We start from the raw sequence: 23,220 nt of genomic DNA on the forward strand, positions 1-23,220 counted from the left end.
TTCTCAGCACAGATTTGTTTGTTCTTTTTGGCAGCACATGGTATGTATATTCAATTTCCTTCACCAATACCATAATTCAAAAACGTCAACTCTATTTTTTGGTCTTCCTTATTTGTTGTGCTATTTTCACAGGCAAACAAGGAGCAATGGAGACACCATAGCTAGTGTCTGGCACACTTCATTCAGCCTTTACATTGACATTCTTGCTGATTAGTATTTTAAAGCTGTCTTTGACAGCAGACCTGCCCAATGCAACAAGTCTTTTGATTCCCTCACTGCTGTTGTCAGGGGTGTTGACTGTGAATCTAAGTAAAATGAAATTATTAACAACTTCAATCTTTTCTCCATTTATCATAATATTGTCTACTGGACCAGCGGTAGGATTGTTTTCTTGAAATGTAATCCATATCAAAGGCTGTAGCATTTAATCTTCAATAAATGTTTCAAGTCTTCACTTTCTGTAAGCAAGGTTGTGTTATTCGCATAACACAGGTTATTGGTGAATATTCCTCCATCCTTCTTTATAGTCCAGCTTTGGCATGGAGAAAGAACACAACCTTGACACACACCTTTCCTGCTTTTTAAATCATGCAGTGTTCCCTTGCTCTGTTTAAATGACTGCTTCTTGGTTTATGTAGAGATTTCTCATAATCACAATTAAATGTTCTTGAGTTCCCTTTCTTCTCCACATTGTTAACTGTTATATGCTCTCGAGTTGCCTGTGTCTCATAGTAAGTCAATACCCGTGAACACTGTCCTATCTTGAGCCTGTCTGTCTCTGACACACCTAACCCCACTACTTCAGTTACTGTGTCAACAACTCACCCAGGCTCTTCTTCTCTTGTACTGTCCTCCACCTTTCCAAGGACTGGTCCCTCCTGGCAACTTGCCCAAAGTATGTGAGACGGAACCTCAAAATCCTTGCCTCCAAGGAGCAGCTTGGTTTTACTCTTTCCAGGATGGACTTGTTTGTTCTTTTGGCAGTCCATGGTATGTTCAAGACTCTTCTCCAGCACCACAGTTCAGAGGCATCAATTCTTTTTCTGTCATCCTTAGACATTATCAAGCTCTCTGATGCATAGCAAGTAATTTTTTGCAAAGACCATAGGCTGGATCAGGTGCACCTTAGTCTCCAGACTAACATCATTGCTTTTTAGCACTCTGGAGAGGCCCCTGACAGGAGATTCTTCCAAATGCAATTCAACTTTCAATTTCCGAGACTGTAGTACCAACAATGTTGATTGTGGGGCTCAGTAAGCTGAATTTATTAGCATGTTGCTGCACACTTTTAAATTGACGACCATGCTTAGACACATTTGCCTTCATTTGCGGTAACGTGTTAACAATCTCAGTCTCCTCTTCATCTATCATGATGCTGCCAATAGGCCTGCTGGTGAGAATCTTTGTCTTCTTGATATTGTTATGATGTTCTTCTTCATGTTTTATATTGAAGACTGCAGTCCTTGACCTTCTGCAGCAAGCGCTTCACATTCTCATTTCCAGGAAGCAAGGGTGTGTCTTCTGCATAACAGAGGTTGTTGTCTTCCTCCAATTCTGACACGACAATTCTCATAAAGCCCAGCCTCCTGAATGATCTGTCCTGCAGACAGAGTGAAATGTATTATCATCCACACAACCAGGGGGCAGCCCATTCTGAAGAAGGTTGGGGTGAGTGAAAGGCTTCACTCCTAAATTATTATTTGGTGAATCAGAGGTCTAGTTAACATTTTACATGAAAGAAATTTATGTTCAAATCTTTAAGAATAGCAAAACCAGGAATCTAAGAAGGGTTACATCTGGATAGAAGCACATACACCCAGCACAGCCAACGACGGCCTTTTGTTAATAGTGATGTGAAAAACCTGGCTTACTCTTGTCTGTTATCAACTGTTTTAAAATCATCTATAGGTAGTCTTGATATTATGAAGGAGATCCATCCTAATATTTAAGTCAAACTTGTAGGCCAATCAGAACAGATGCATATGGTTCTTATTTGGTCTTACTTTCTTGAATCACAAAAAGGAAACCAGAAAAGCTGGCAGTTTGAATCCACTCTCTGGAGGAAAATGGAGTCTCCTCCTGCAAAGATTTAGACTATGACTCTAAAGCTGACTCAAAGGCAGTGGATTTGGGATTTTTAGAATATATTTAAAAGCTGCATATGCAGCAAGTGAAGGTGATTGTGATGAATTTCTTGCAACAGGGTTTGGTTCAAGAGTTGCAAAATAAAGGCTAATTTGCCTAATATTAAGGGGCAAGTCTGACAGCCTTATGTCAGCCTGAGGGACTGTAACTCTTCCATGGAACTAGAGCATTGGCATCACCCCTGAAACCACCCATCTTCTCAATCCCTCTGCCCTCACCTCCCAAGGTAACCTCTTCCTGGAACAGCTAAATGCATTAACTAAACTTCAGACTCATGCAGATTTCCCCATTAATGTCCTTTACTCATTTTAGGATCCAGTCCAGGACACCACAGAGCATCTAGATTTCATTCAGCTGTCGTGTCCCCTTAGCTGTCCCTGGTATGAGTTTCTGTCTTCACTTGGTTTTTATGACCTTAACTATTGAGTACTCTTCAAGCATTTTGTGGAATCCCCAGTAAACTTGAGTGTGTCTGATGTTTGATCAGAATTTAGCAGGGCTGTGGGTAACAAGAATATTACAGAGGTGGGATGTCCCTTTCAGCACCCCACAGCAATGTTTTGCCAATAAGAACAATGCTGCTATGAACACGTGTTGTCTCCTGGTACTCGTGGGAGAAGTTTGGGACCTGCTGGGTCGCAGACCATGCATCACATGCATAAAATACTGTTAGAATGTTTCTCCAAAGTCAATGTACTCATTTCCATTCTCACCAGCAGTGTGTAAAAGCCCTATGATTCCACTTCCTCCCCCACACTTAATCTTCTTACTTTTTGCCAGTTTAGTGAGTAAAAAAATATGTCATTATGATCTTAGTTTGGGTTTTCTGGATTCCTAATGAAAATCTTTTAATGTATAGTCTCCATTAGTCTATAATTTTCTTTAAGACACCTGTGAATATCATTTGCTCATTTTTTTGCTGGGCTCTTTTAATTTTTTTTAACAAAGTTATTTTTCTGTTCAACCATTCCTACTCATTTTGTCCTAGGACACTAGTTTCAATAACTACAATGTAATCACATTTTCCCCATTTCCTCCTGATTTCCATTAATCCTTCTAGCACTGTCTTCCCCTTCTGTAGTACTATTACGTTCATGAGCCCCTTTTTTGAGATTGCCTTTCCCTTCATTTTTGTGGTATGCCATCAAGTCAGAAGCAATCCATAGCTGATCCTTTAGTGAGTTTTGAAAGGCTGTTTATCACATGGGCCTGCCTATCTTTCTCCTGTGGAGCAGCTGGTGGACTTGAACTGTCTACTTTTGGTCGGACAGCACAATTCCTTACCCATTAGACCACCAAAGCTCTTTCCTTTCCCTCCCCTAGGCTGTCCTATTTGTATTGACTTGCAGGATTTATTTAAATATCCTGCATCCTTTTTAAGAGAAAGCTATTACGATGGGTGTGGTTTTTTTGGTGTGTGTGTGTGCCATTTGGAACTTGCCTTTCCATTTAAAATCATACAAGGGATAAAAATCTTTAACAGTTGATTTTGTGACATATGTATTAATATTGAGCTTTTCAATTTTTTTTGTTGTTGTTTTTAAATCTATACCCTTCATTTCATTTAAATTAGCAGTGGAATCATAGGGGAGATGATATTGGGCCTCTCAAACATCCCTGAAAGAGGATCACCTTAGGTTCTTTGTCCAATCTGTCCCAGAACTGGAGGGTGATGCTGATGGCCAGTAACTGTCACAGACCTAACACAACATTCACACAAGTGGCCATAATCAAGCCTTTTGTTTCTTCAAACCTGCAGCATACACATTTAGTGACATCTGATTGTCAAAAAAACTAGCAGTATAACTAAATGAACCAAATGCAAGAACGGTTTACATTTCAACTAAACAAAAATCTCCACAAGGTGAAATAAATTTGCTACGATCCAACAACAGAGGAAACTAACCACATACAAACGGGTTATTCCAAATCAGGACAATCTCTTCACAGCTGACAAAAATGATGAGCAATTACAAACAAGTTACTTTTTCTAATAAAATAATAAAAACCAAGCAAACAGTTTTGTAATACTTCTCCACTTTATTAAGGTTGGCAAAGATATTTATGTATCTAAACATCTGTTGTATGGTTTAGATTTTGAATTATTTTTCTGTAATTAATTTAGGCACATTGGTTTGTATTCTACAGAAAACATTAAGACACAAATAAGTATAATTTGCAGATTTCAGCTAGCTGCTTTCCCAAACTACAACCACTGTGTTAGTATTTCATGAAAATAGAGACCAAACCCAACTGCTTAAACGGTGGTGACAACGAAGTCCCTGAAAGGACAATAAACCGTGGTTTTTGAAAGCTTGGAACACTGGCAAGGCTTAACTGGAAAGGATTTAACAGAAGGCCACAGATTTTGCTTTCCAAAGAGGAGCGAGGAATAATAGATGTCATTTATTAATGCATTGAAATGGCATTGCCTAGTGTGAGTGCATCACTGAAACTTCAGTCACCTCTTCTTGATCTATTTATTTTGGATAAGCTTCAACTATCATAGCGTGGCCCTGTAAAATAAAAAAGTGAAAGATCCAATTAGAGCCGTGAATGCAGTCAGTCAGTGTAACATTACTAAGGAAGCAGCACAGAATGGGGAGTGTACAGACTTTTCATTCTGATTCTGGGGAAATTACTAGTCATCCTCAACAATTTCCTCTTCTATAAAATGAGGACCCTGATGCCTAGTTTATAGTGGTTTTATGATCATTAAATTCGGTAACAGGTTATATGCAAAGTCCTAGTAAAGAGTTTGATTCCTAGGAGATCTACAAAGATTTGTCAGTGAAATGAGAACTTGCTGGGCTCTTTTAGTTATTAAAAAAATAAACATGTCTTGCACACCCATGTTTATTGTGGCTTTGTTCACAATAGCAAAGAGCTGGAAACAACCCAAGTGCCCATCAGCAAATGAATGGATAAAGAAGCTCTGGTATAGTCACAAAATGGAATACTATGCAGCATTGAAAAACAGGGAACTCATGAAATATTATGTAAAATGCATGACCCTGGAGGACATTATGCTGAGTGAAATATCTCAATCACAAAAGGACAAATATTGCATAAAGCCACTGCTGTAAAATGAGACTGACATCAGGGTTGAGGGAAGACAGAAAAGGAGGGGAGGAATGATGTATATATACTGCATTGAAACAGATGAGGGAGAAAACTGTTTAAAAGGGAGATATGAATGGGTATTCTTGTCATTACAGAAGTCCAGAGGGAAAGCTGTATAGTGGAGTGGACTTGAGGGGAGGGATTTCATAACAATGAAAAGAGTTTTTCTTTTTCTTTTCAAAGAGAAGAGTGAATTGTGGGGAGAGGGCGGGCAGGGAGAAAAGTGCAACAAAGAATGACTGGAAACCCTAAGTCTCTGTAAACTTTCATTAAATTAATAATAAAAAAAGGATAATAAATTAAAATATAACCTAAAAAAATAAAAATAAGATAAACACATCTGAAGGGGTGAAGGAATTAGATAAGACCCAATGGGGACCTAAAAAAGATGGGCTAACAGTGGGCATAGATCAATGGTGATTAATTTTAAAAAAGTATGAGAATGATCATATGAAACACAATGTGAATAAAGAAATGTGTAAGATACAATGTATATGAATGAAACACAGCATATATGTTATTTTATATGCAAATCAATATAACATTTTGTAAAGGAGGGGAACCCCACAGCAAATGCCAAAAAAGGTAGACTTTTAAAGAAGAAATGGGGCTCTGAAGGGTTAAGTTACTCTCTCAAATCATAAAACTCTTCAGCAGTAGAATCAGGATGTGAAACCAAGTGTGAGTTAGTCCAAAGCCTGAACCATCGCCTTCTTAACTTTTCTGTACAGATTAAGATGCAGACTTGAGGGACCATAATGACACACCAACTTACAATTCCTTGAATACAAGTCTTAGCTGATATCTGCCTATCTTTTGGACTGCTACCGCTGGTGTGTGCTGTTGAGCTGGAACCAACTTATAGCTGACCCTCCAGTGGGTTTTCAGAGGCAGTAAATTGCACAGGAGGAGACTGCCCATCCTGCTCCTGTGAAGCTTCAGTACGACTCCTTCCCAGTGGTTCTGACTTAATGGTATATAATAACTGGAGTGCTATTACTCTAATCAAAAAAACTAACTTCCCTCCTTCTAGAGTCAATTGAGATCTCCAGAAATATTTAGTAAGCAAATACACATATCAGACACCAAAATGAGTATCACATGAATATATAGATATATATTTGCCACATTATACTTGTGTTCAGTCTAGTATACATTGCACTTCAAAGTAACCAGTTACATATTTTGTGATAACGGTGCAAAGCGAACCGAACCAATCCACAGTCCACGGCTGTGGAGGTGATGTGGACTCACTCAACCCTGGGTGACAGAGCACTGCCCAGAGTCACCAGCCCAGGAACCTAAATGAGGGAAGCACACCACCTCATCTTTCTCCCACAGAAGAGTGGGGAGATCCAAGCTGTCAACCGTCAGGTTCATAGCCAAGTGCTAAGCCCCTGTCTCACCAGGGATCCCTGATAAAGGCAAACACGAGAGTGATGGGCACATCTGACTACTGGGGGTTGTCCTAGACAGGTCCATAAGAGGGCAACCTACTTCTGTTTTATCTAAAAGCAATTTCAGGTACCAACATCTTTTTTTGCTCTACACATCTCTGGTTCTGTACTGAGGGAATGTTCTGTTGGGCTTATTTTATTTTTTTTTAAGAGCAAGTTAGTTTTTGACTCAACAAACAGTACACATTGTGTTTTATGATTGATTAGGATCTCCACATTGTAACAGACTCTTCTCACTTCCTCCTGTGTTTCCTATTTCCAGCAGTCCTTCTTTCCTCTCCCTTCTTGCCTTGTTATTGTTAGGTGCCATCGAGTTGAGTCTGACTCATAACAACCCTAAGAACAACAGAACCCTGTCCTATCCTGTGCCATCCTCACACTTCCTGACACACAAGAGCCCACTGCGGCAGTCGCTGTGTCAATCCACCTGATCGAGAGTCTTCCACTCCTTTGCAGACCCTCCACCTTTCCCAGCATCAAGTCCTTCTCCAAGGATTAGCCCCTCCTAGCAACATGCCTCAAGTATATGAGGCGAAGTTTTATCATCTTTGCCTTCAGAGAGCACTCTGGCTGCCTTTCTCCAATATATATTCATTTGTTCTTTGGGAAGTCCAACAGATGCTCTTCTCCAACACCACAGCTCAAAGGCATCAATTCTTCTTTTGTCATCCTTATTCACTGTCCGGCTCTCAGATGCATAGCAAGTGATCAGAAAGACCATGGCCTGAATCAGAAACACCTTAGTCCTCAAATCATTACAAATCAATCATTTGGGGAGGTCCCTAATTGCAGACTTTTCCAATCATCTCCTAATTTCCTGACTGCTGATACCAAGGGTGTTAAGTGTGGGTCCAAGTAAGATGAAGTTGTTGATAGTTTGAATATTTTCTCCATCTACCATGTTGCTGCCTAGGAGTTCTGTGGTAAGAATCTTTGTTTTTCTTGATGTGCGATGCAATCCATATTGAAGAGTATATTCTTTGATCCTCTGCACCAAGTACTTCAAGTCCTCCTCATTCTGAGCATGCAAGGATGTGTCACCTGCATAATGCACGTTATTGATGAGACTTACTCAGATCTTGATGCCACATTCTTAATAGAGCTTCTCAAATAATTAGCTCAGCATACACAATGAATAGATACAGAGAGAATACAACCAAGATGCACCCCCTTCTTCATTCTAAACCAGGTAATGGTCGGTCCCTTGCCCTGCTCACTCAACAGCCTCTTGCCTTCAGAGCTTTCACCCTAGACAAACGTTGCCCTTTGGATCCTGTACAGTTAACTGTCCAAAGGATGTTCTCTCCTGGTGTTGCTGATCACCCTGTAGGCCTGTCTACTGTTCAGCTCAAAGTTGAGCCATGGGTGAGTTCCATTCTAGGCTGGCTTCTACCAGGTAAGTGGAGGCAATTTTGCCCCTCAGGGGTTATCTGGAATTGTCTGGAGGTAGTCTTAGCAGCTTCAGTGGAAGAGTGTGTTGGGTACTGTGGGGTGTACAGACAAGGGAGGTTAGGGTTGTCACTGTAAAGCACAGGACAGTCCCTCAAGACAAAGAATGTTCTGATCCCACATGTCAATATGCTATAGTTGAAAGATCCTGCTCAGGATCCACAATGACTGCTTCCTTCTCAACTCTTCTAATTATATTTGCACCACTCATATGGCTCTTAATGAAACAATGTCAGGCTTAAAGGAAGTTCTCAGCAAGATCTCCCTCCTCAACATGCTACAAACTTCTAGGAAAAAAGGCACTGAGTGTTGCTATTTGTTCATCCACAAGAGGGTGCCATACTGTGTAGATGTGCTCTAAACGCCACCTAAAACTAGAGAATATTGAAAACAAAGAACATTATCCCAGGCGGCTTATGTCTAAGGACAGCGCAGCACACCAGCTAGTTCTCTTTTTAGTGGAGAAGTGGCACGGACAGACACGAGGGAGGGCTCATGGCCTAAGTGACTCTAGTTTTCTGTAGAGGAAGCCACCCAAATTGAAAAATGTTATTTGCTCATAAAGTCTAAAATGTTTAACGTAGAAATGACTGGTCTTTTGTTATTTCAAAGTCTCTGAGGACAAGCTATAAATAAAGGCTTTTAAAAGATGTTTATGCCTTTAAAAAAATGTTTATGCCTTTGTATGTTTTATTTATTTATCGTGACCAGAGCCAGAAGTTTCTTCAATCTCAAAGAAAAGAAAATCTGTTCACATAAGGGAAAGAAAAAAAAAGCACACAAGCAGTTTTCCTTCTATTTCCAAATAGGAAGCTGTGTCTGTAAGTCAAGTAAGAAAAATCTGTCAGAATAACAATTTCCCTCAGCTAAATAGCAGTTAAGTTATCCTGATGTCAACCTTCTGAATAAGGTACATTAGTGTATATAGTTCAGTTCTCTAGCAAGATCATTTAAGATCTGTTAAAAGAGTGAACCTAGGGTTAAGTTAAAGAGGGATTAGCTTTTTAATAATTAAATTTAAGTAGCACTTCCCTTCCAAAGTATTATCACAATTAAAGTTGTACACATCCCATGCATCTCTCAGCCCCCTAAAAAAGGCTGCCTTTTATCTAGCTGTCTGTCAGCAGATAAACTGTTTTAAGAATGTTTTGAATGAAACTAAACCAAAGTTCTTAGCACAAGCTTGTTTTCCCACCAAGAGTCTAGAAGTTTCTATGGAGCTGCTATGACATCATACCTGTCCTCCAGCCGCACAGGCGGCCACCAAGCCGAACTGGCCTCCATCCCGACGTAATCTGTTGGCAGCTGCCATGACCAAACGGCAGCCAGTGGCTCCAAAAGGGTGTCCCAGGGACAGTGATCCACCCCACATGTTAAACTTCTCCAGAGGAGGTGATCCAACCTGGCTCCCACAAAAACAAAGACACATGGGAAGATGAGTTCACTTAAGAATCTAGAGAGATGGTGGGAAATCATGGTTTGAGACACATCACAAATCTCTTTACAGCAAAGAAAAAGACTAGGTTAATTCTGAAAGCCAAGGATCTGTTTTGTTTTTCATCTAATGCGAGCATATAAAGAATAAAAGACAAAGTAGACATCTAGCTTTTCTTTTTTGCTAAAGAATTTACAGTAATTATTTTTTAACCAAGAAACACATTTTTTTAGTAAGACATAAAATCCTTCAAGCTCTTATCAGCACTAAACTCTTAACAATAATCTGCTTTGGAAATTCAAGCACATTTTTAATCAGAAACTAACCTTGGTTTTCCTACCCATGTAGTTTTGTGCAAACCAGTCAGAATCCATCGCCTTAAAATTAGCCAAAATCTGGCCCTAGAAAGAAAAGAAATTGAGCACAGACCTTGTTATTGGTGTACTTTCAAGGCTTTCTTTTTAGGGATAGGTTTGTCTAACTTGAAGTTCAGCAAATTTTTGAACCAGTTCTCAGAGACACTTAAGAAATCTTCTTCTGAGCATATCTTGAAAGAATGTGAAAAGGCTTTTGACATTGTGGGTGCCCTTGATTTCCGTCACTCAGTGCTTCCAGCAACAAAGGCCAGTGTCACTTAAAATGTAAAGCTCTGCCTCTCTTTACCATATTACAAACCACGCCTTGTTCTCACCCCAAACAGACTACATTTACTGTGATTACAATCCTCTGATATGTGTCTTTAAAATTACTTACTGAGAAAGCTTCATGAAATTCAAAAGCATCAATATCATTCATTGTTAATCCTGCCTTTTCTAGAACTTTTGGAGTTGCATATGTTGGTCTGAAAAGAAAAAAGAAAAAAAAAGAATTTGTTTTAATCCAAGTCATCATTCATATTCCCCAAAGTGAGTTTTACACAGATATTATAATGTCCCCCATTCATTGATACCACTGCACATTCATTAAGTGCTGGGGACATAACAGTGTGTTAAACAGACATGGCCTCTGCTCTAATAAAGTCTATATTCTAGAATAATGGAAACTGATCATTAACAAGTAGACAAAAAAAATTGTGATAATCAACATCACAAGGACAACAGAGAGAGAGGGGACAGAGGAGTAAAAGAAGGTCTCTTAAAATAGGGTGGTCAGAGAAGTTTTCTATTGTTTTATTTGATACCTGAACGTCAAGGACAGGCTCATGTGAAGAGCGAGACAGAGTTCAAAGGGTAAGGGGTGGGAAAGGGCTGGGATGGGAAAAGGCTCGTGGGCAGTTTGAAGGACATATGGAGTCCAGTGAAGCAAACTTGTTTGACGATAAATTATTCAGATATGCAGTTTCTACCAAAGTCTATAATGAAGACTTTTTAACAGATAATGTTAACAATAGGGAAATAATGCTTATAGGCTCTTCACAAAAAATATATAACCCTGTATCTATATTGCAAGTGAAAATGACTTAGGAAAAAAATGGAGAATAAAACTATAAAATGATACACCAACAACATAAGGAATTATTATTACTCTTTAAAAACCCTTTACCACACAATTATAAAAATTTTGAAGTTTGTATAAAAGATGCACGGGTAACCTCAGCAGCATTACTACTTCTGTCTACAGTCCACGGGCACACACTGCTACCTACCCGAGTAAGAGTTGGTCTTTTGGATCCTGAGACACATAGACAAAATCCCTAAGAGGGGGAAACAGCATGGTTAGTTCAGGCAAAACAATTTAAAAATCAGAGGCAGTTCACATGAGCATTTTAGTTTACCTCAGATATGCCTTTGGTTTATAGCCCATGGCCAGAGCCTTTTCCTCTGCCATAATCAGCATGGCCGACGCACCGTCAGTCTGAAATGTTAACCAGACAATAACGTTAAGTTCTTTAGCTCGTGTAGGGACCCTTCGACAACCATGGTCTCTGCCCTGTTTCTGAACTTAGCAACTAAATACACCAACACAGCAATTCTATCTAACAAAATTTTTCATTTTATTCACCATCACATCATAACTGAAAAACATCCACTGAGCCCTTTTAGGAAGAGGAGGGCAGATCTGGTCAGAAAGCACAATGATCATAAGGGACATAAACAGGGAACTTTAAAAGCACATACTTGTAAGAAATGTAAATCAAAGTCTTGCTTTTCTTTAGATTCAGAATATGAGAAAATTTTGGAATTAAAATAATCTCTTATGCATCTCCCTATCTTTCTGCATATGTTGTTCTAGACTGTGTCTCAGCTGCTTCCTGTCAGTAGATTCTAGGTCACTTTCTTCTGCTTTTAGACTCTACATAAAGAAAGGTGTTCCTCTACCAAAACCTTCAATATGAATTCCATCTCAATTAAAGAAAACAAAAATCCTCACCAATGGGACAAAAGAGAGTATCCTGGCAGATGGAGAAAAGCTGGAAGTGGTCAATGATTTCATTTACTCAGCTCTACAATCAACACTCTTGGTACCAGCAGATAAGAAATCAAAAGACGAGTCCCATTGGGAAAATCTGCTGTCAGGAACCTCTTCAGAGTACTAAAGTACAATGATGTCAACTTAAAGACTCAGATGTGCATAACCCAAGCCATGGTCTTTTCAAATGTGTGCTATGCATCTGGAATGTGGACAAACACTAAAGATAACAGAAGAATCATCGATGCCTTTTAGGTGTGGTGTTGAAGAACACTAACATCCATCCCATGGACTGACAAGAGAATGTACAGGTCTGGTTTGCAGAAAGTGGAACCATGGTATTCCTTAGAAGCAAGGATAGAGAAACTCACATAGTTTAGGGATGTTGTTAGGAGGGAGACAGTCCTTGGAGAAGGACTTGGAAAAGTTAAGGGTCAATGTGAGAGGAAGGCCCTCAACAAGATGATCTGAGGAAAGCTCCAAGTCAAACTGCTGGCACAGCTGAAGCCAATGTGAACTGATAAAAAAAGAAAACGTAACTGGTGGAGCAGAGCAAGAGCCAAAACAGCTAGCATGTGTCAGAGCTGACCGGTCTTTGGTCCTCATAGCTAGAGAACGAAACAGATCTTAGTAAGCTCAATGAGCTGAAGACTAGTCCAAAGTATGGCAGATGAGGAATGAGCTTGGCCTCTCAGCCCTAATCAACCTCTCTGATTTCTCATCCATAAAACCGGAACCAGCCAGCACCCCTCCACGAGGCTCCATGGCCAACAGCACAACTGTGGTAAAGACACCCCAGGCCCTCCTGGCACAGGAGGTTGAGTCAGCCTGGAAAATAACCAGGTGTTAATGAAGAAGAAACTGCAAGACTTAGTACAGAGAGGTGGATCCTAGTGAACAACTGGACGAAGATAAGAGGAGATGCTGCTGCAGATGGCTGCCGATTTCATCCAGATGTAGGACAGCAGCCTGCCAGCGTGCCGGGCATCGCCAAGTCCAGCACCCTGGAGCTGAAAGATGTCCAGTTGCATCGAGAGCACCAGCAAACATGTGCATCCCAGGATCTGGCTCTGAAGAAATCTGACCCCACAAAAAAACTTGCACCACAGAAGCTCACAAACAGAGAATGGTATCGATCCAGAAAGCAACTAAGAAATAACACGTGGCAGGTCAGCAAATATACAACAGTGCATTTGAAGATACCTGAGCTGAGGACTCAGCCATCTCATAGATGGAGGGGGTTTTTAATGCTTTATAGAGAAGCATGTATTTTTTATTAACAGTACTAAAAGATCTATAATGACTGAGAGGATTTGTCAAAATAATAAAGCTTCTTATCCCTCAAAAAAAAACCAAAGCTGAACATAGAAATTCATATGGCCCAGCTATTCCACTGCTTAGAATATACCCCAAGAAAATAAGAACTGAGGCATAAACAGAGAATTGTATACCAATGTTCATAGCAGTGTTATTCTCTATAGCAAGAACGTGGAAAGAGCCCAAATGTCCAAATACAATAGAATGGATTGAGAAATTACTTTCACACAAAAGATTGAAAACTATACAGCAAACAGGAACAAGGATTTTGTAAATTACTACCTAAGAGACTGGAGAGTATTATGCTGAGAGAACTAACTCAGTCCCATAAAGACAAATACTGTATAAGACCCTTACTGCAGAACAAGGATGAGCATCCAAAGGGGGGAGCCGAGGGGAGAGGATGGGCGGGGGCAGGAGGGATTGATAATCATAGGGCTGCACAATATGATAGGTTGAGGGAGGTGGGAGTGAAGGAAATAGAAAGATATGGTGTAAAAAACAATGTACATGAACTCTGTAAACAGACCAGTATAAAATAATAATATAATTCAAAACCCAAGATGGATTGACACCGTGACTGTAACAATGGGCTCAGGCATGTAGGAGATGATAAGGATGGGACAGAATCGGCCAGAGTTCAGATGCACTGTTCACAGGCTCACTATGAGATGCAGCTGACTCAACAGCACATAACAACAATAATATAAAGAACAAACAAACAAAAGAAGAAACTTGTAGGTGCCTGAAAACACATGAACTATGGTTTTCCTTCTTCTGACTCTATTTACTTTCTCCCAAATGATAATCAAGAAGTTAGGGTACAAAGAGATAGCATTTTAATAAGCCCTTTAACATCACTTCAAAAGAAAACTCTGACAAATCCAAACTTCCAAAGAAAAGGAATCTATTTTGTTTGGTTAGAAAAATCAATAATTTGCTCTATTTTCTATGGACTTTTTACTTGCTTCCCATGCATGTAAAGTTGGACAGTGAGTAAGGATGGCCGAAGGACAGACACCTCTGAATTGTGGTATTAGTGAAGAACAGGGAATATGCCACAAGCTGCAAAAAGAACAGACAGATCTGGGTTGGAGGAAGTACAACCAGGGTGTTCCTTAAAGGCAAGGACAGTGAATCTTCATCTCCCATACTCTTGGTATATTCCAAGAGAGATCAGTTCTTGGAACAAGCACCATGCTGGGAAAGGTGGAGCGTTAGAAAAGGAGAGGACGACCTGCAACAAGATGGGTTCATACAGAGATCTGAGGATGGGGCAAGGTAAGGCAAGGCTCAGATCTGCCGCCAGAGGGCTGCTGGGAGTTGCTGTTGACTCGCTGGTACCTAAATAAACTATAAGTCACTGAAGGAGCACTGGTGGCATAGTTCATAGTGCAGCTAGCTGCTAAATAAAAGGCTGGTGCTTGAAATCCACCACGTGCTCATAGGGAGAAAGATGAGGATCGTTAAGATTTACAACCTGGGAAACTCAAAGAAGATCACCATGAGTTGACAGCAGTGGATGTGGCTTTTTGTTTGGCAGTTCCTATAAGGAGCCCTGTTGGCACCGTGATTAAAGCCCAAAGCTGTTAACAGAAAGGTTAGCAGTTCAAACTCACCAGCTACTCCAAGAGAACGCAGCTGTCAGCATCCCTAGACGTACAGCCCTGGAAGCCTTATGTAGCTGTTCTACACTATCTAATGGGGGTAAAGTGAGTCACAATCAAACTACACAGCAGGGGATCTGGGCTTGCTTTGTGCGTCATCAAAGTACTTAACTGTCTGTTTTGAACTACACTGAATACTACACGGTGAAGACAGGGAATATGTAGCAAATGTTTTTACTTATGAATATTTGCCTGGCTCCTTCCACATATGCTGCTGTTGCTGTTGTGTACCATCAGTGGGACCCAACCCGTGGCTGAACCTTCAGTGAGTTTTCAGAAGCAGTTAATAGCATAGGAGGAGACTGTCCATCTGTGTCCCTCAAAGAAGCTGGGGTATTTGAACTGTGTGCCTTTGGGATTGCAGCATAGCTTCTTGTCCCTACGCCACCAGAGCTCCCCTTCCCTATAGCAGCTTAATAAATAACTGCAGGGATTTGAATTGGACCTAGAAACAGGGGGAGACTCGTCTTTTAACAGAATATGCATAATATCAGATACAATTTATACTCACAGTCGTAACTGCATCAGTGAATAAAGAATAAATTAGTACTCCCTTTATTTTCTTGGTTACAGAAAGTCATCTTGTTTTCTGTTACTGTTTCTTGCTTTCTAGCAGTTTAAATTCTTTTCCTTTCTCTAATATATTTAAAGGAGTTCTGGTACACTGGACTATGTGTGTAATGGTGCTAACCAAAGGCCTATGTGTCCCCGTCAGTTCAAATCCTCCACTCTCTCTTGGAGAGAAAGACGGAAGGCTCCTTTGTTAAGATTTATCGCCTTACAGACACTGGGGAAGGTTTCTAGGGATTGGAATCAGCTCGATGACAGGAATATTCTTAACATACTTTTAAGCACTATGAAGAACTCTAAAAAATGGTAAATGAAAATATATATTGAGTAATTGCTACCTTACTCAATCTCTGAAAAGAGGAATACTTTATCATCTGATATTCTTTGATACCTAAGTCTGACTGTTGTTGTTTTTGTTATGTGCCGTCGAGTCGTTTGCGACTCACAGGAACTATCTATATTTTCAATTTAAAGTAAGAAAAAAATGAATTCTGAAAATGTCAAATAAAATGGGAAAAACGCTGGGGTTTTTTTTTTTGGTGTGTGTACAAATGTAAAGGAGGAAAATTTCCCTGAAATGGACAAATACCAGAACCTTAAGTTGAAGAAAACCAGCAACAGTGCAGGAGTAACACACAGAGCAGATCCACTCTTGTCCTGGTGAGCTTTACCTTGCACTCAGAAGAAAATCTGGGTTGCTGGGGTCAGTTAGAGGAGTTATATCATAAAAGAAACACTGACCACCTGAGCTGTCTCCAGGAGACCATGTCCAAGGTAGTAAGAGAAGAGAAACTTCATCTTACAAGCAAGAGCAACATGTCAATAGAGGAGCCTCTCCTTCCCCCAAAAAGGATAGAGAGTAATGTGATAAAAAAACAAAATAAGGGTTGATTTATTCCAAGAGAGTCATTTTGGAATCAATAAACATCCTCATTTCCTGACTACCAGCATCAGAAGACAAATCTCCTTACTATTTTCTGCCCATTCTTTTTCACATGCATGCTGTGAGAAACAGAAAATAAACTGTCTGGCCTGGACAGTGTCTCTCCCAGCTGAGCCAATGACTGGAGCTGGGGTGCCCAGTCAGGCCAGAGTCTCCATAGCATGTAGTTTGATACTTGTCGGTTTGCTTGTTTTATAGTTTGGCCTTACGGGTGCAACACTTGTCTGTATACTCACTGTACTGGAGGTGGCTTGAGAGTGGCTGTCATTCTGCTTGTTTTGTAGTGTGGGGACGTGTATACTTGCTTGTTTATCATTTGCTCTTATGGGTACAGCACTTGTCTGTCAGTTTGCTGTACTGCAGTGACGTGCTGTGATTTGGGAAGAATCCATGCCACTTGTATTTCAAATACCATCAGGGTTACCCATGGTTGGACAGGTTACAACAGAGCTTCCAGACTAAGAAGCAGGTTTGGCCATTCACCTCTGAAATAACAAGCCTTCAAAAGTCCTGTGAATAACAGAGGAACATTGTTAAGATATAGGAGTGAAAGTAGAGTCACTCAGATAGGAAAACACTAAAAAATGAAGAGAAAACAGCTGTGAAACTCTCATTAAAAATTGGAATATGGAACTGGAATGAAATATCAGGAATTGAATAAATACTAGGAATTGATGAAATGCCAACTGACATGTTTCAAAAAACAGATGCAGCCCTGGATGTGCTCATTAGCTTAGGCCAAGAAATCTGGCAGCTATCTGGTCAAATGACTGGAAGAGATCATTGGTTCCTATTCTCCTGTGTGATTAACTGTCTCTGAAAACCTGCTGGAGGGTCAGCTAAAGGACAGTTCTGACTTTATGGTACACAACAAAAATCCAAAAAGAAAGTGATCCAATAGAACATGGAAATTATTGAACAATACCATTAATATCACATGCAAATATAATCTTCAAGATTATTCAAAGGCCGTGTCATGAGATAGACTGGTGATGTCAGATGGATCTTGGATAAAAGCAGAAAATACCAAAAAGATGTCTACTTGTGTTTTATTGATTACTGAAAGGTGTTTAACTGTATGTATCCCAGTGCTCATAGGAAACCAAAACTTAGACAAAGAAGCAGTTGTCCGAACATAACAAGGAAATACCACGTAGTGTAAAATCAGGAAAAGATCTGAAGCAGCACTGTATCTTTCCTCCTTGACTATTCGATTTTTATGCTGAACAAATCTTTCAAGAACTTGGACTATATAAATAAGAATGTGGCATCAAGACTGGAGGAAGACTCATCAACAACTTGTGTTATGCAGAGGACACACCTTTCTTGAGGAAACTCAAGAAGACTTGAAGCACTAACTGAAAAGAATCAAAGACGATAGCCTTCAATATGGATTATACCCTAACATCAAAAAAATAAAAATCTACCCCACTGGATCAACTGGCAACATCATGATTAATGGAGGTAAGACTGAAGTTGTCAACCAACTTCAACAAATTTCATTTTTCTTGGGTCCTCTATGAACATCCTTGGCAGTAGCAGTCAAGAAATTAAGACATGTTGCATTAGGAAAATCTGTGATCAAGGACCTCTCTAAAGTGCTTAAAGAGCAAGAATGTCAGTTTAAAGACTTAAGTGCAGCTGATCGAAGCCATGGTCTTTTCAACTACTTCCTATGCATCTGAAAGTCGGACAATGACTAAGGATGAATGAAGAAGAATTGATGCCTTTGCATTATGGTGTTGGGAGAAAAGCAATGAATATCTCATGGACTGCCAAAAGAACAAACAAGTCTATCTTAAAGGAAGTGCAACCAACGTACTCTTACAGGCAAGAATCTTGAAACCTCATCTTACATACAATGAGCATGTTGTCAGGAGAAGGTTGCTGGAAAAACATCCTTGCTACGAAAGGTGGAGGATCAATGAAAAAGGAAGATCTTCAATAAGGTGGACTGACACAGGAACCTAATATTGGGCTTGAGCATATCAGAGATCATGAGGACGGCACAGGATAGGTCAAAGTTCTGATCTGTTGTTCAGAGGGTAATCTACCAGCTACTCCATGGGAGAAAGATGGGCCATCTCCTCCAGTGCAATTTACTGTCTCTAGAACTTGCTGAAGGGTGAACCGTGGATTGGTTCCAACTCAACAGTACATAACAACAACAACAACAACAACAAAAACTGTTTCATATACCATATTCTTCAATTCATAGTGTATGCTTCAACAAAGCTCTTCCCTAAAAGAAGCCCAGTTCATGCATTTCCTTGCTATTGCACTTGCCTAGAATGCTTCCTTTATACTTTAACTGGTTTTTCTCTTCCTTCAAGACTCACTGTTCAAGTGTTACCTCCTCTGGGAAGGTTCTCTGATTACTCTATCACTTGTCAACACCTTATAGTTATCTCTTATGTTTATCTTCAAGACTCAGCACAGGCAAGGAACGCTTTCTTATCAAGTAAGTGCCTAAAACAAAATGGGCTTCTGTATGTAAATGGTGGGGGGATCAGGTAATTAATAAGGATAATTCTATTTTTTATGATTGTATTTTAATACTATTATTCTTGTGAATGAATATATTCTTTTTTTATTTTTGTGAATGAATATATTCTCTAAGCCCCTGTTCATAAAATGTATCATAACTAAATATACTATAGGCTTTCCTGTTGGGAGTACAGAATGTAAAAGTCAACTCTAATCAGAAACAGCATTGACAGTTACCAGGAAAGAAGAATTTGCAGCTGTCACTGTGCCGTAAGGCTTGATGAAAGCGGGTTTCAGCTTAGCCATCTGCTCCAGTGAAGAAGGACGGATGCCGTTATCCTGAGTAACTGTGTCTCTTCCTATAAAAACACGGCCTTTGTAATTCTAAAGAACTACACACATTAAATGTTATCTCCAGAGACGAGTGAAGTGAAACTACACCATTCATCAGAAATGCAGCCTTTCAGTTACTAAGAGATCACATTTTAAACTAAATACTTAAGAAATTTGATAAATACCTGAAAGGATTTTTAACAGGAAGAGATCCTATTTATTATTATTATTCTAGTTTATTTACAAAATTCAAATACATTATTTTCCAGAACAGATCCTATTTTAAGACATTTATCCACATTTGGTTATTCTATGCAGAAGTCATATGTACCAGAAATTTTAGAATTTTTTATATATATATGCATATGTATGTATACACACATATACATACTTACAAATATTCAGAAAGTCTGCAAGAATCTTTTCATGAGAATTTTTCTTTTTAAAATATTTACCCATTATTACGATAAATTGAAACCTGAGTCCGTGTTTTAAAATGAAGGCTAACTATTCTGGACCAGAAACAATGCACTTATTGAAAAGTCATTTGCAGGGTTTTGTGCTTTAGGAGCAATGCTGAAATCCCTACAAAGTATGCACAAAACATCCTTCTTGTTTAAAAGCTGAACAAACCATTTTACCTGGCACCTTGAAGGGGACAATGTCAGTAAGGAGGCCTTCATCCTGTGCCTTCTTGGCCAGGGTGTGAGACCGCAGTGCATATTCATCTTGGTCCAGGCGAGAAACAGAAAAGGCCGCGGCCAGCCGGTCTGCTGAGTGGCCCATGGTCTCACTTGTGGAAAATTCAGCCACTGCGGGGAGCTGCGGAAGGAGACACGCGAGAGGAGCACTGTTAACAGGGCCATCTGAGGCATTCTGTTTTATTTGTTGTTGTTGTTGTTATGTGCCATCGAGTCGCTTCCGACTCATAGCGACCCTATGTACAAGAGCTCTAAATACTGTTCTATCCTGTGCCAACCTAGCCATCTCAAACGCACTTATTCCCACTGCTCCAGTCACAGAATCGATCCATCTCACCACAGGTCTTCCTCTCCTTCGCTTCCCCTCCACTCTGCCAAACATGATGTCCCTTTCCAAGGACTAGTCCCTCCTTGCAACATGCCCAAAATATGTCAGACGAAGCTTCAGAATCCTTGACTCCAGGGAACACTCTGGTTTCACCCTCTCCAGGACAAACCTGTTTGTTCTCCTAGCAGTCCATGGTATATTCAACACTCTTCTCCAGCACCAGAGTTCAAAGGCATCAATCCTCTTTCTATCTTTTGTTTACTATCAATCAATTAACATTTTCTAACCAGGATCATTAAATTTTCTTTTTTACTTCATCTTGACTGAATAACTGACCTTTCCTTGCACCTAACAGAAGGATTTAAGCATACCTGATTGAGCCCATACTTGATTCCTACTTAATTCTAATTCCTTGTAAGTATACTAGCAAGATGTGTTGGAAACACAAATCCTTCTATATGAATTTATAAGTCTTACCTCAGGTGCCAGGAAATTCAACCTGAATTTAGAGATCAGTGACAGTCGTTGGCCCAATGTCTTGGCCTTATTGAGATCAAGCATCATTTTCCTCATTTTCCTTGAATGACGAATTGGGACATCAGACATTAGCTCCACCCCACCTGCCACGACCACGTCACACTGGCCAGAAGCAATCAGGCCAACAGCTACAGGGAACATGTTACAGGAACACAGGTTACAGATACGTAAACATGCTTTAAGAAAATTACATATCACCGCTAGGATAAGCTTCTTGAGTAAAAAACTGTACAATAGTTTTCAGTATTGTATAACATTTAAAATTAATATATTTAGCTTTTCATATGAAACAGGAGAACTTTTTAAATTACTAAAAAAACATTAGGGGAAAGCAAGTTTCATTTACGCCACATAAACATCAACTTCTGGAAATACTCATTTGATGAACTCTCAAACAAATCACATTCTAAACCAAAAAGTTTAATATCTTTTATATGTTCCCAGCTTTAGATTTTAGAAAGACATTCCCCCCCTTATCGTTTTTGTAGTTGTGTGCCGTAGAGTCGGAACCAACTCATACGTGACCCTCTAGTGGGTTTTCAGAGGCAATTAATCACAAGGGAGGAGACTGCCCATCCTTCTGCTGCAGAGCAGCTAGTGGACTCGAACTGCATGCCTTCAAGATTGCAGCACAGCTTCTTACCACTTGGCCACCAGAGCTTGAATTTCAACTTCATTATTTTTTTAAAAGCAAACCACATCATATCTTTTTAAAATCAAATTTTTATTTTATACTGGTTTACTCATTATTTTTTACCCTGGATCATTCCCATTTCTTTTAGCCACCATTCCCTTGTCCCATCAAATTGTGCAACCCTATGATTACCCTCCCTGCCCAACCTCACCCCTCTGCTCTTACCTTCCCCCCTTGAATCCTCATACACAATTTACTAGTTGTCTTTCTATTTCCATAGTAATGATCTTTTACAGTATTTGTCCTTACAAAGCAGAGTTAGATCACTTAACATAATGCTCTCCAGTCCCTCCTGTTAGGTAGTGATTTTCAAAATCAAAGCTCCTGAGTTCTGTGTAGTATTCCATCATGTGAATGTTCCACAATTTCTCAATCTGTTCCATTGTAGTTGGACATTTGGGCTGTTTCCATGTTGTTGCTGTGGTGATTAACGCTGCTATGAACACAGTTGTACAAATCTCTATTTGTGCCTCAGTTCTCATTTTCTTGGGGTATATTTCAAGCAATGGAATAGCTGGGCCATATGTTCAGCTTTTTGAGGAAATGTCAAACTGCCTTTCAGAATGGTTGTACCAGTTTACAATTCCACCAACAATGTATAAGAGCTCTAATCTCTCCATATCCTTTCCAACATTTATTGCTTGCTTTTATACTTTGCCACTGCTACTAGGGTGAAATGGTATCTCACTGTGGTTTTGATTTGCATCTCTCTTATTGCCACCACTTCATATTTTAGAGGACACTCATATATGGACAATTATATGGTTGTCACTGTGGGAAGCCGAATATAAAATTTAATATTAATAATAAACCAAATACTGTATCAGGACATGAGAGAGACCTAATACAAGCTAGAATTCACCCTGCAGCACTAAGGCATTCCTTAAGAGTCAACATTGTCCTTAGTTTGTATTTACTGAATCCCTCCCTCCTGAGATAAGCATAAGGTAAACAACAGAGAGGAACTTGGCCTTATCAGCAAAAGACTTCCCCATGATCCTTTGTTTTTGTTTTCTACTCCCTTGTGATTTCCCTTTGTTTACTTTCCTGACAGATTCTCAATAAATACACAGAGAGGCATGGCTTGAGGCACTTCAGTCATCAAGACTGCTGGCACCCTGTCTTTATGCTCTATGTTTTATCTCAATCCTGGTGTCTGTTTCATTATTGATAATTATACTTTACCCTTGGTCTGCAACATGTCACAAATAAAAAGGACACCTGGTGGCACCTAATGAGCTGAGGCTAACGATACTGCCAAACATCCTACAATGCACATGGCTAGGTGCCATTGAGTCCACTGTGGGTCATCTCAACCTTGCCCAATCCTGCAGTAATCTTAGATGTACTTGAGCCTATTATTGCAGTCACTGTGTAAACCTATCTGGTTGAAAGCCTTCACCTTTTTCTTTACTTTCCACCTTTCCCAGCATGATGTGTTTTTCTAAGGATTAGCCACCACCACCACCCCCAACAAGCCCAAAGTATGGGAGATAAAGTTTCACCATCATTGCCTCTAAGGGGCACCCAGCTTGCACTTTTTCCAAAACAGCCTTATTGGTTCTTCAGCAGTCTGTGGTGTGTTCAGTATCTTCTCTAACACCTCAACTCAAAAGCATCAATCC

The 23,220-nt window shown here is 39.8% G+C and overlaps 1 protein-coding gene and 1 pseudogene across 2 annotated transcripts in view; one reads left to right on the forward strand and one right to left on the reverse strand.

The window, feature by feature from the left end:
- Positions 1–4,478: 4,478 nt before the first annotated feature.
- HADHB (hydroxyacyl-CoA dehydrogenase/3-ketoacyl-CoA thiolase/enoyl-CoA hydratase (trifunctional protein), beta subunit) overlaps positions 4,479–23,220 on the reverse strand; it is a 38,681-nt gene continuing 19,939 nt past the window's right edge. The window contains exons 7-15 of one of the 2 annotated variants that reach the window (XM_006880614.1): positions 20,842–21,029; positions 19,977–20,157; positions 19,240–19,361; positions 11,384–11,463; positions 11,255–11,302; positions 10,363–10,450; positions 9,936–10,010; positions 9,412–9,576; positions 4,479–4,661 (exon numbers count right to left, since the gene is read on the reverse strand). In XM_006880614.1, coding sequence (XP_006880676.1) covers positions 4,626–4,661; positions 9,412–9,576; positions 9,936–10,010; positions 10,363–10,450; positions 11,255–11,302; positions 11,384–11,463; positions 19,240–19,361; positions 19,977–20,157; positions 20,842–21,029 — 983 coding nt within the window. In that variant the 3' untranslated portion in view covers positions 4,479–4,625. The remainder of the gene's footprint in view (positions 4,662–9,411; positions 9,577–9,935; positions 10,011–10,362; positions 10,451–11,254; positions 11,303–11,383; positions 11,464–19,239; positions 19,362–19,976; positions 20,158–20,841; positions 21,030–23,220) is intronic. The other variant, XM_006880615.1, reaches the window with a different exon arrangement.
- On the forward strand, positions 12,701–13,177 carry LOC102872880 (annotated as a pseudogene).

This window comes from Elephantulus edwardii, unplaced genomic scaffold, assembly GCF_000299155.1.
Source record: "Elephantulus edwardii isolate Elephantulus edwardi_28Jun2011 unplaced genomic scaffold, EleEdw1.0 scaffold00009, whole genome shotgun sequence".
Classification (NCBI taxonomy): domain Eukaryota; kingdom Metazoa; phylum Chordata; class Mammalia; order Macroscelidea; family Macroscelididae; genus Elephantulus; species Elephantulus edwardii.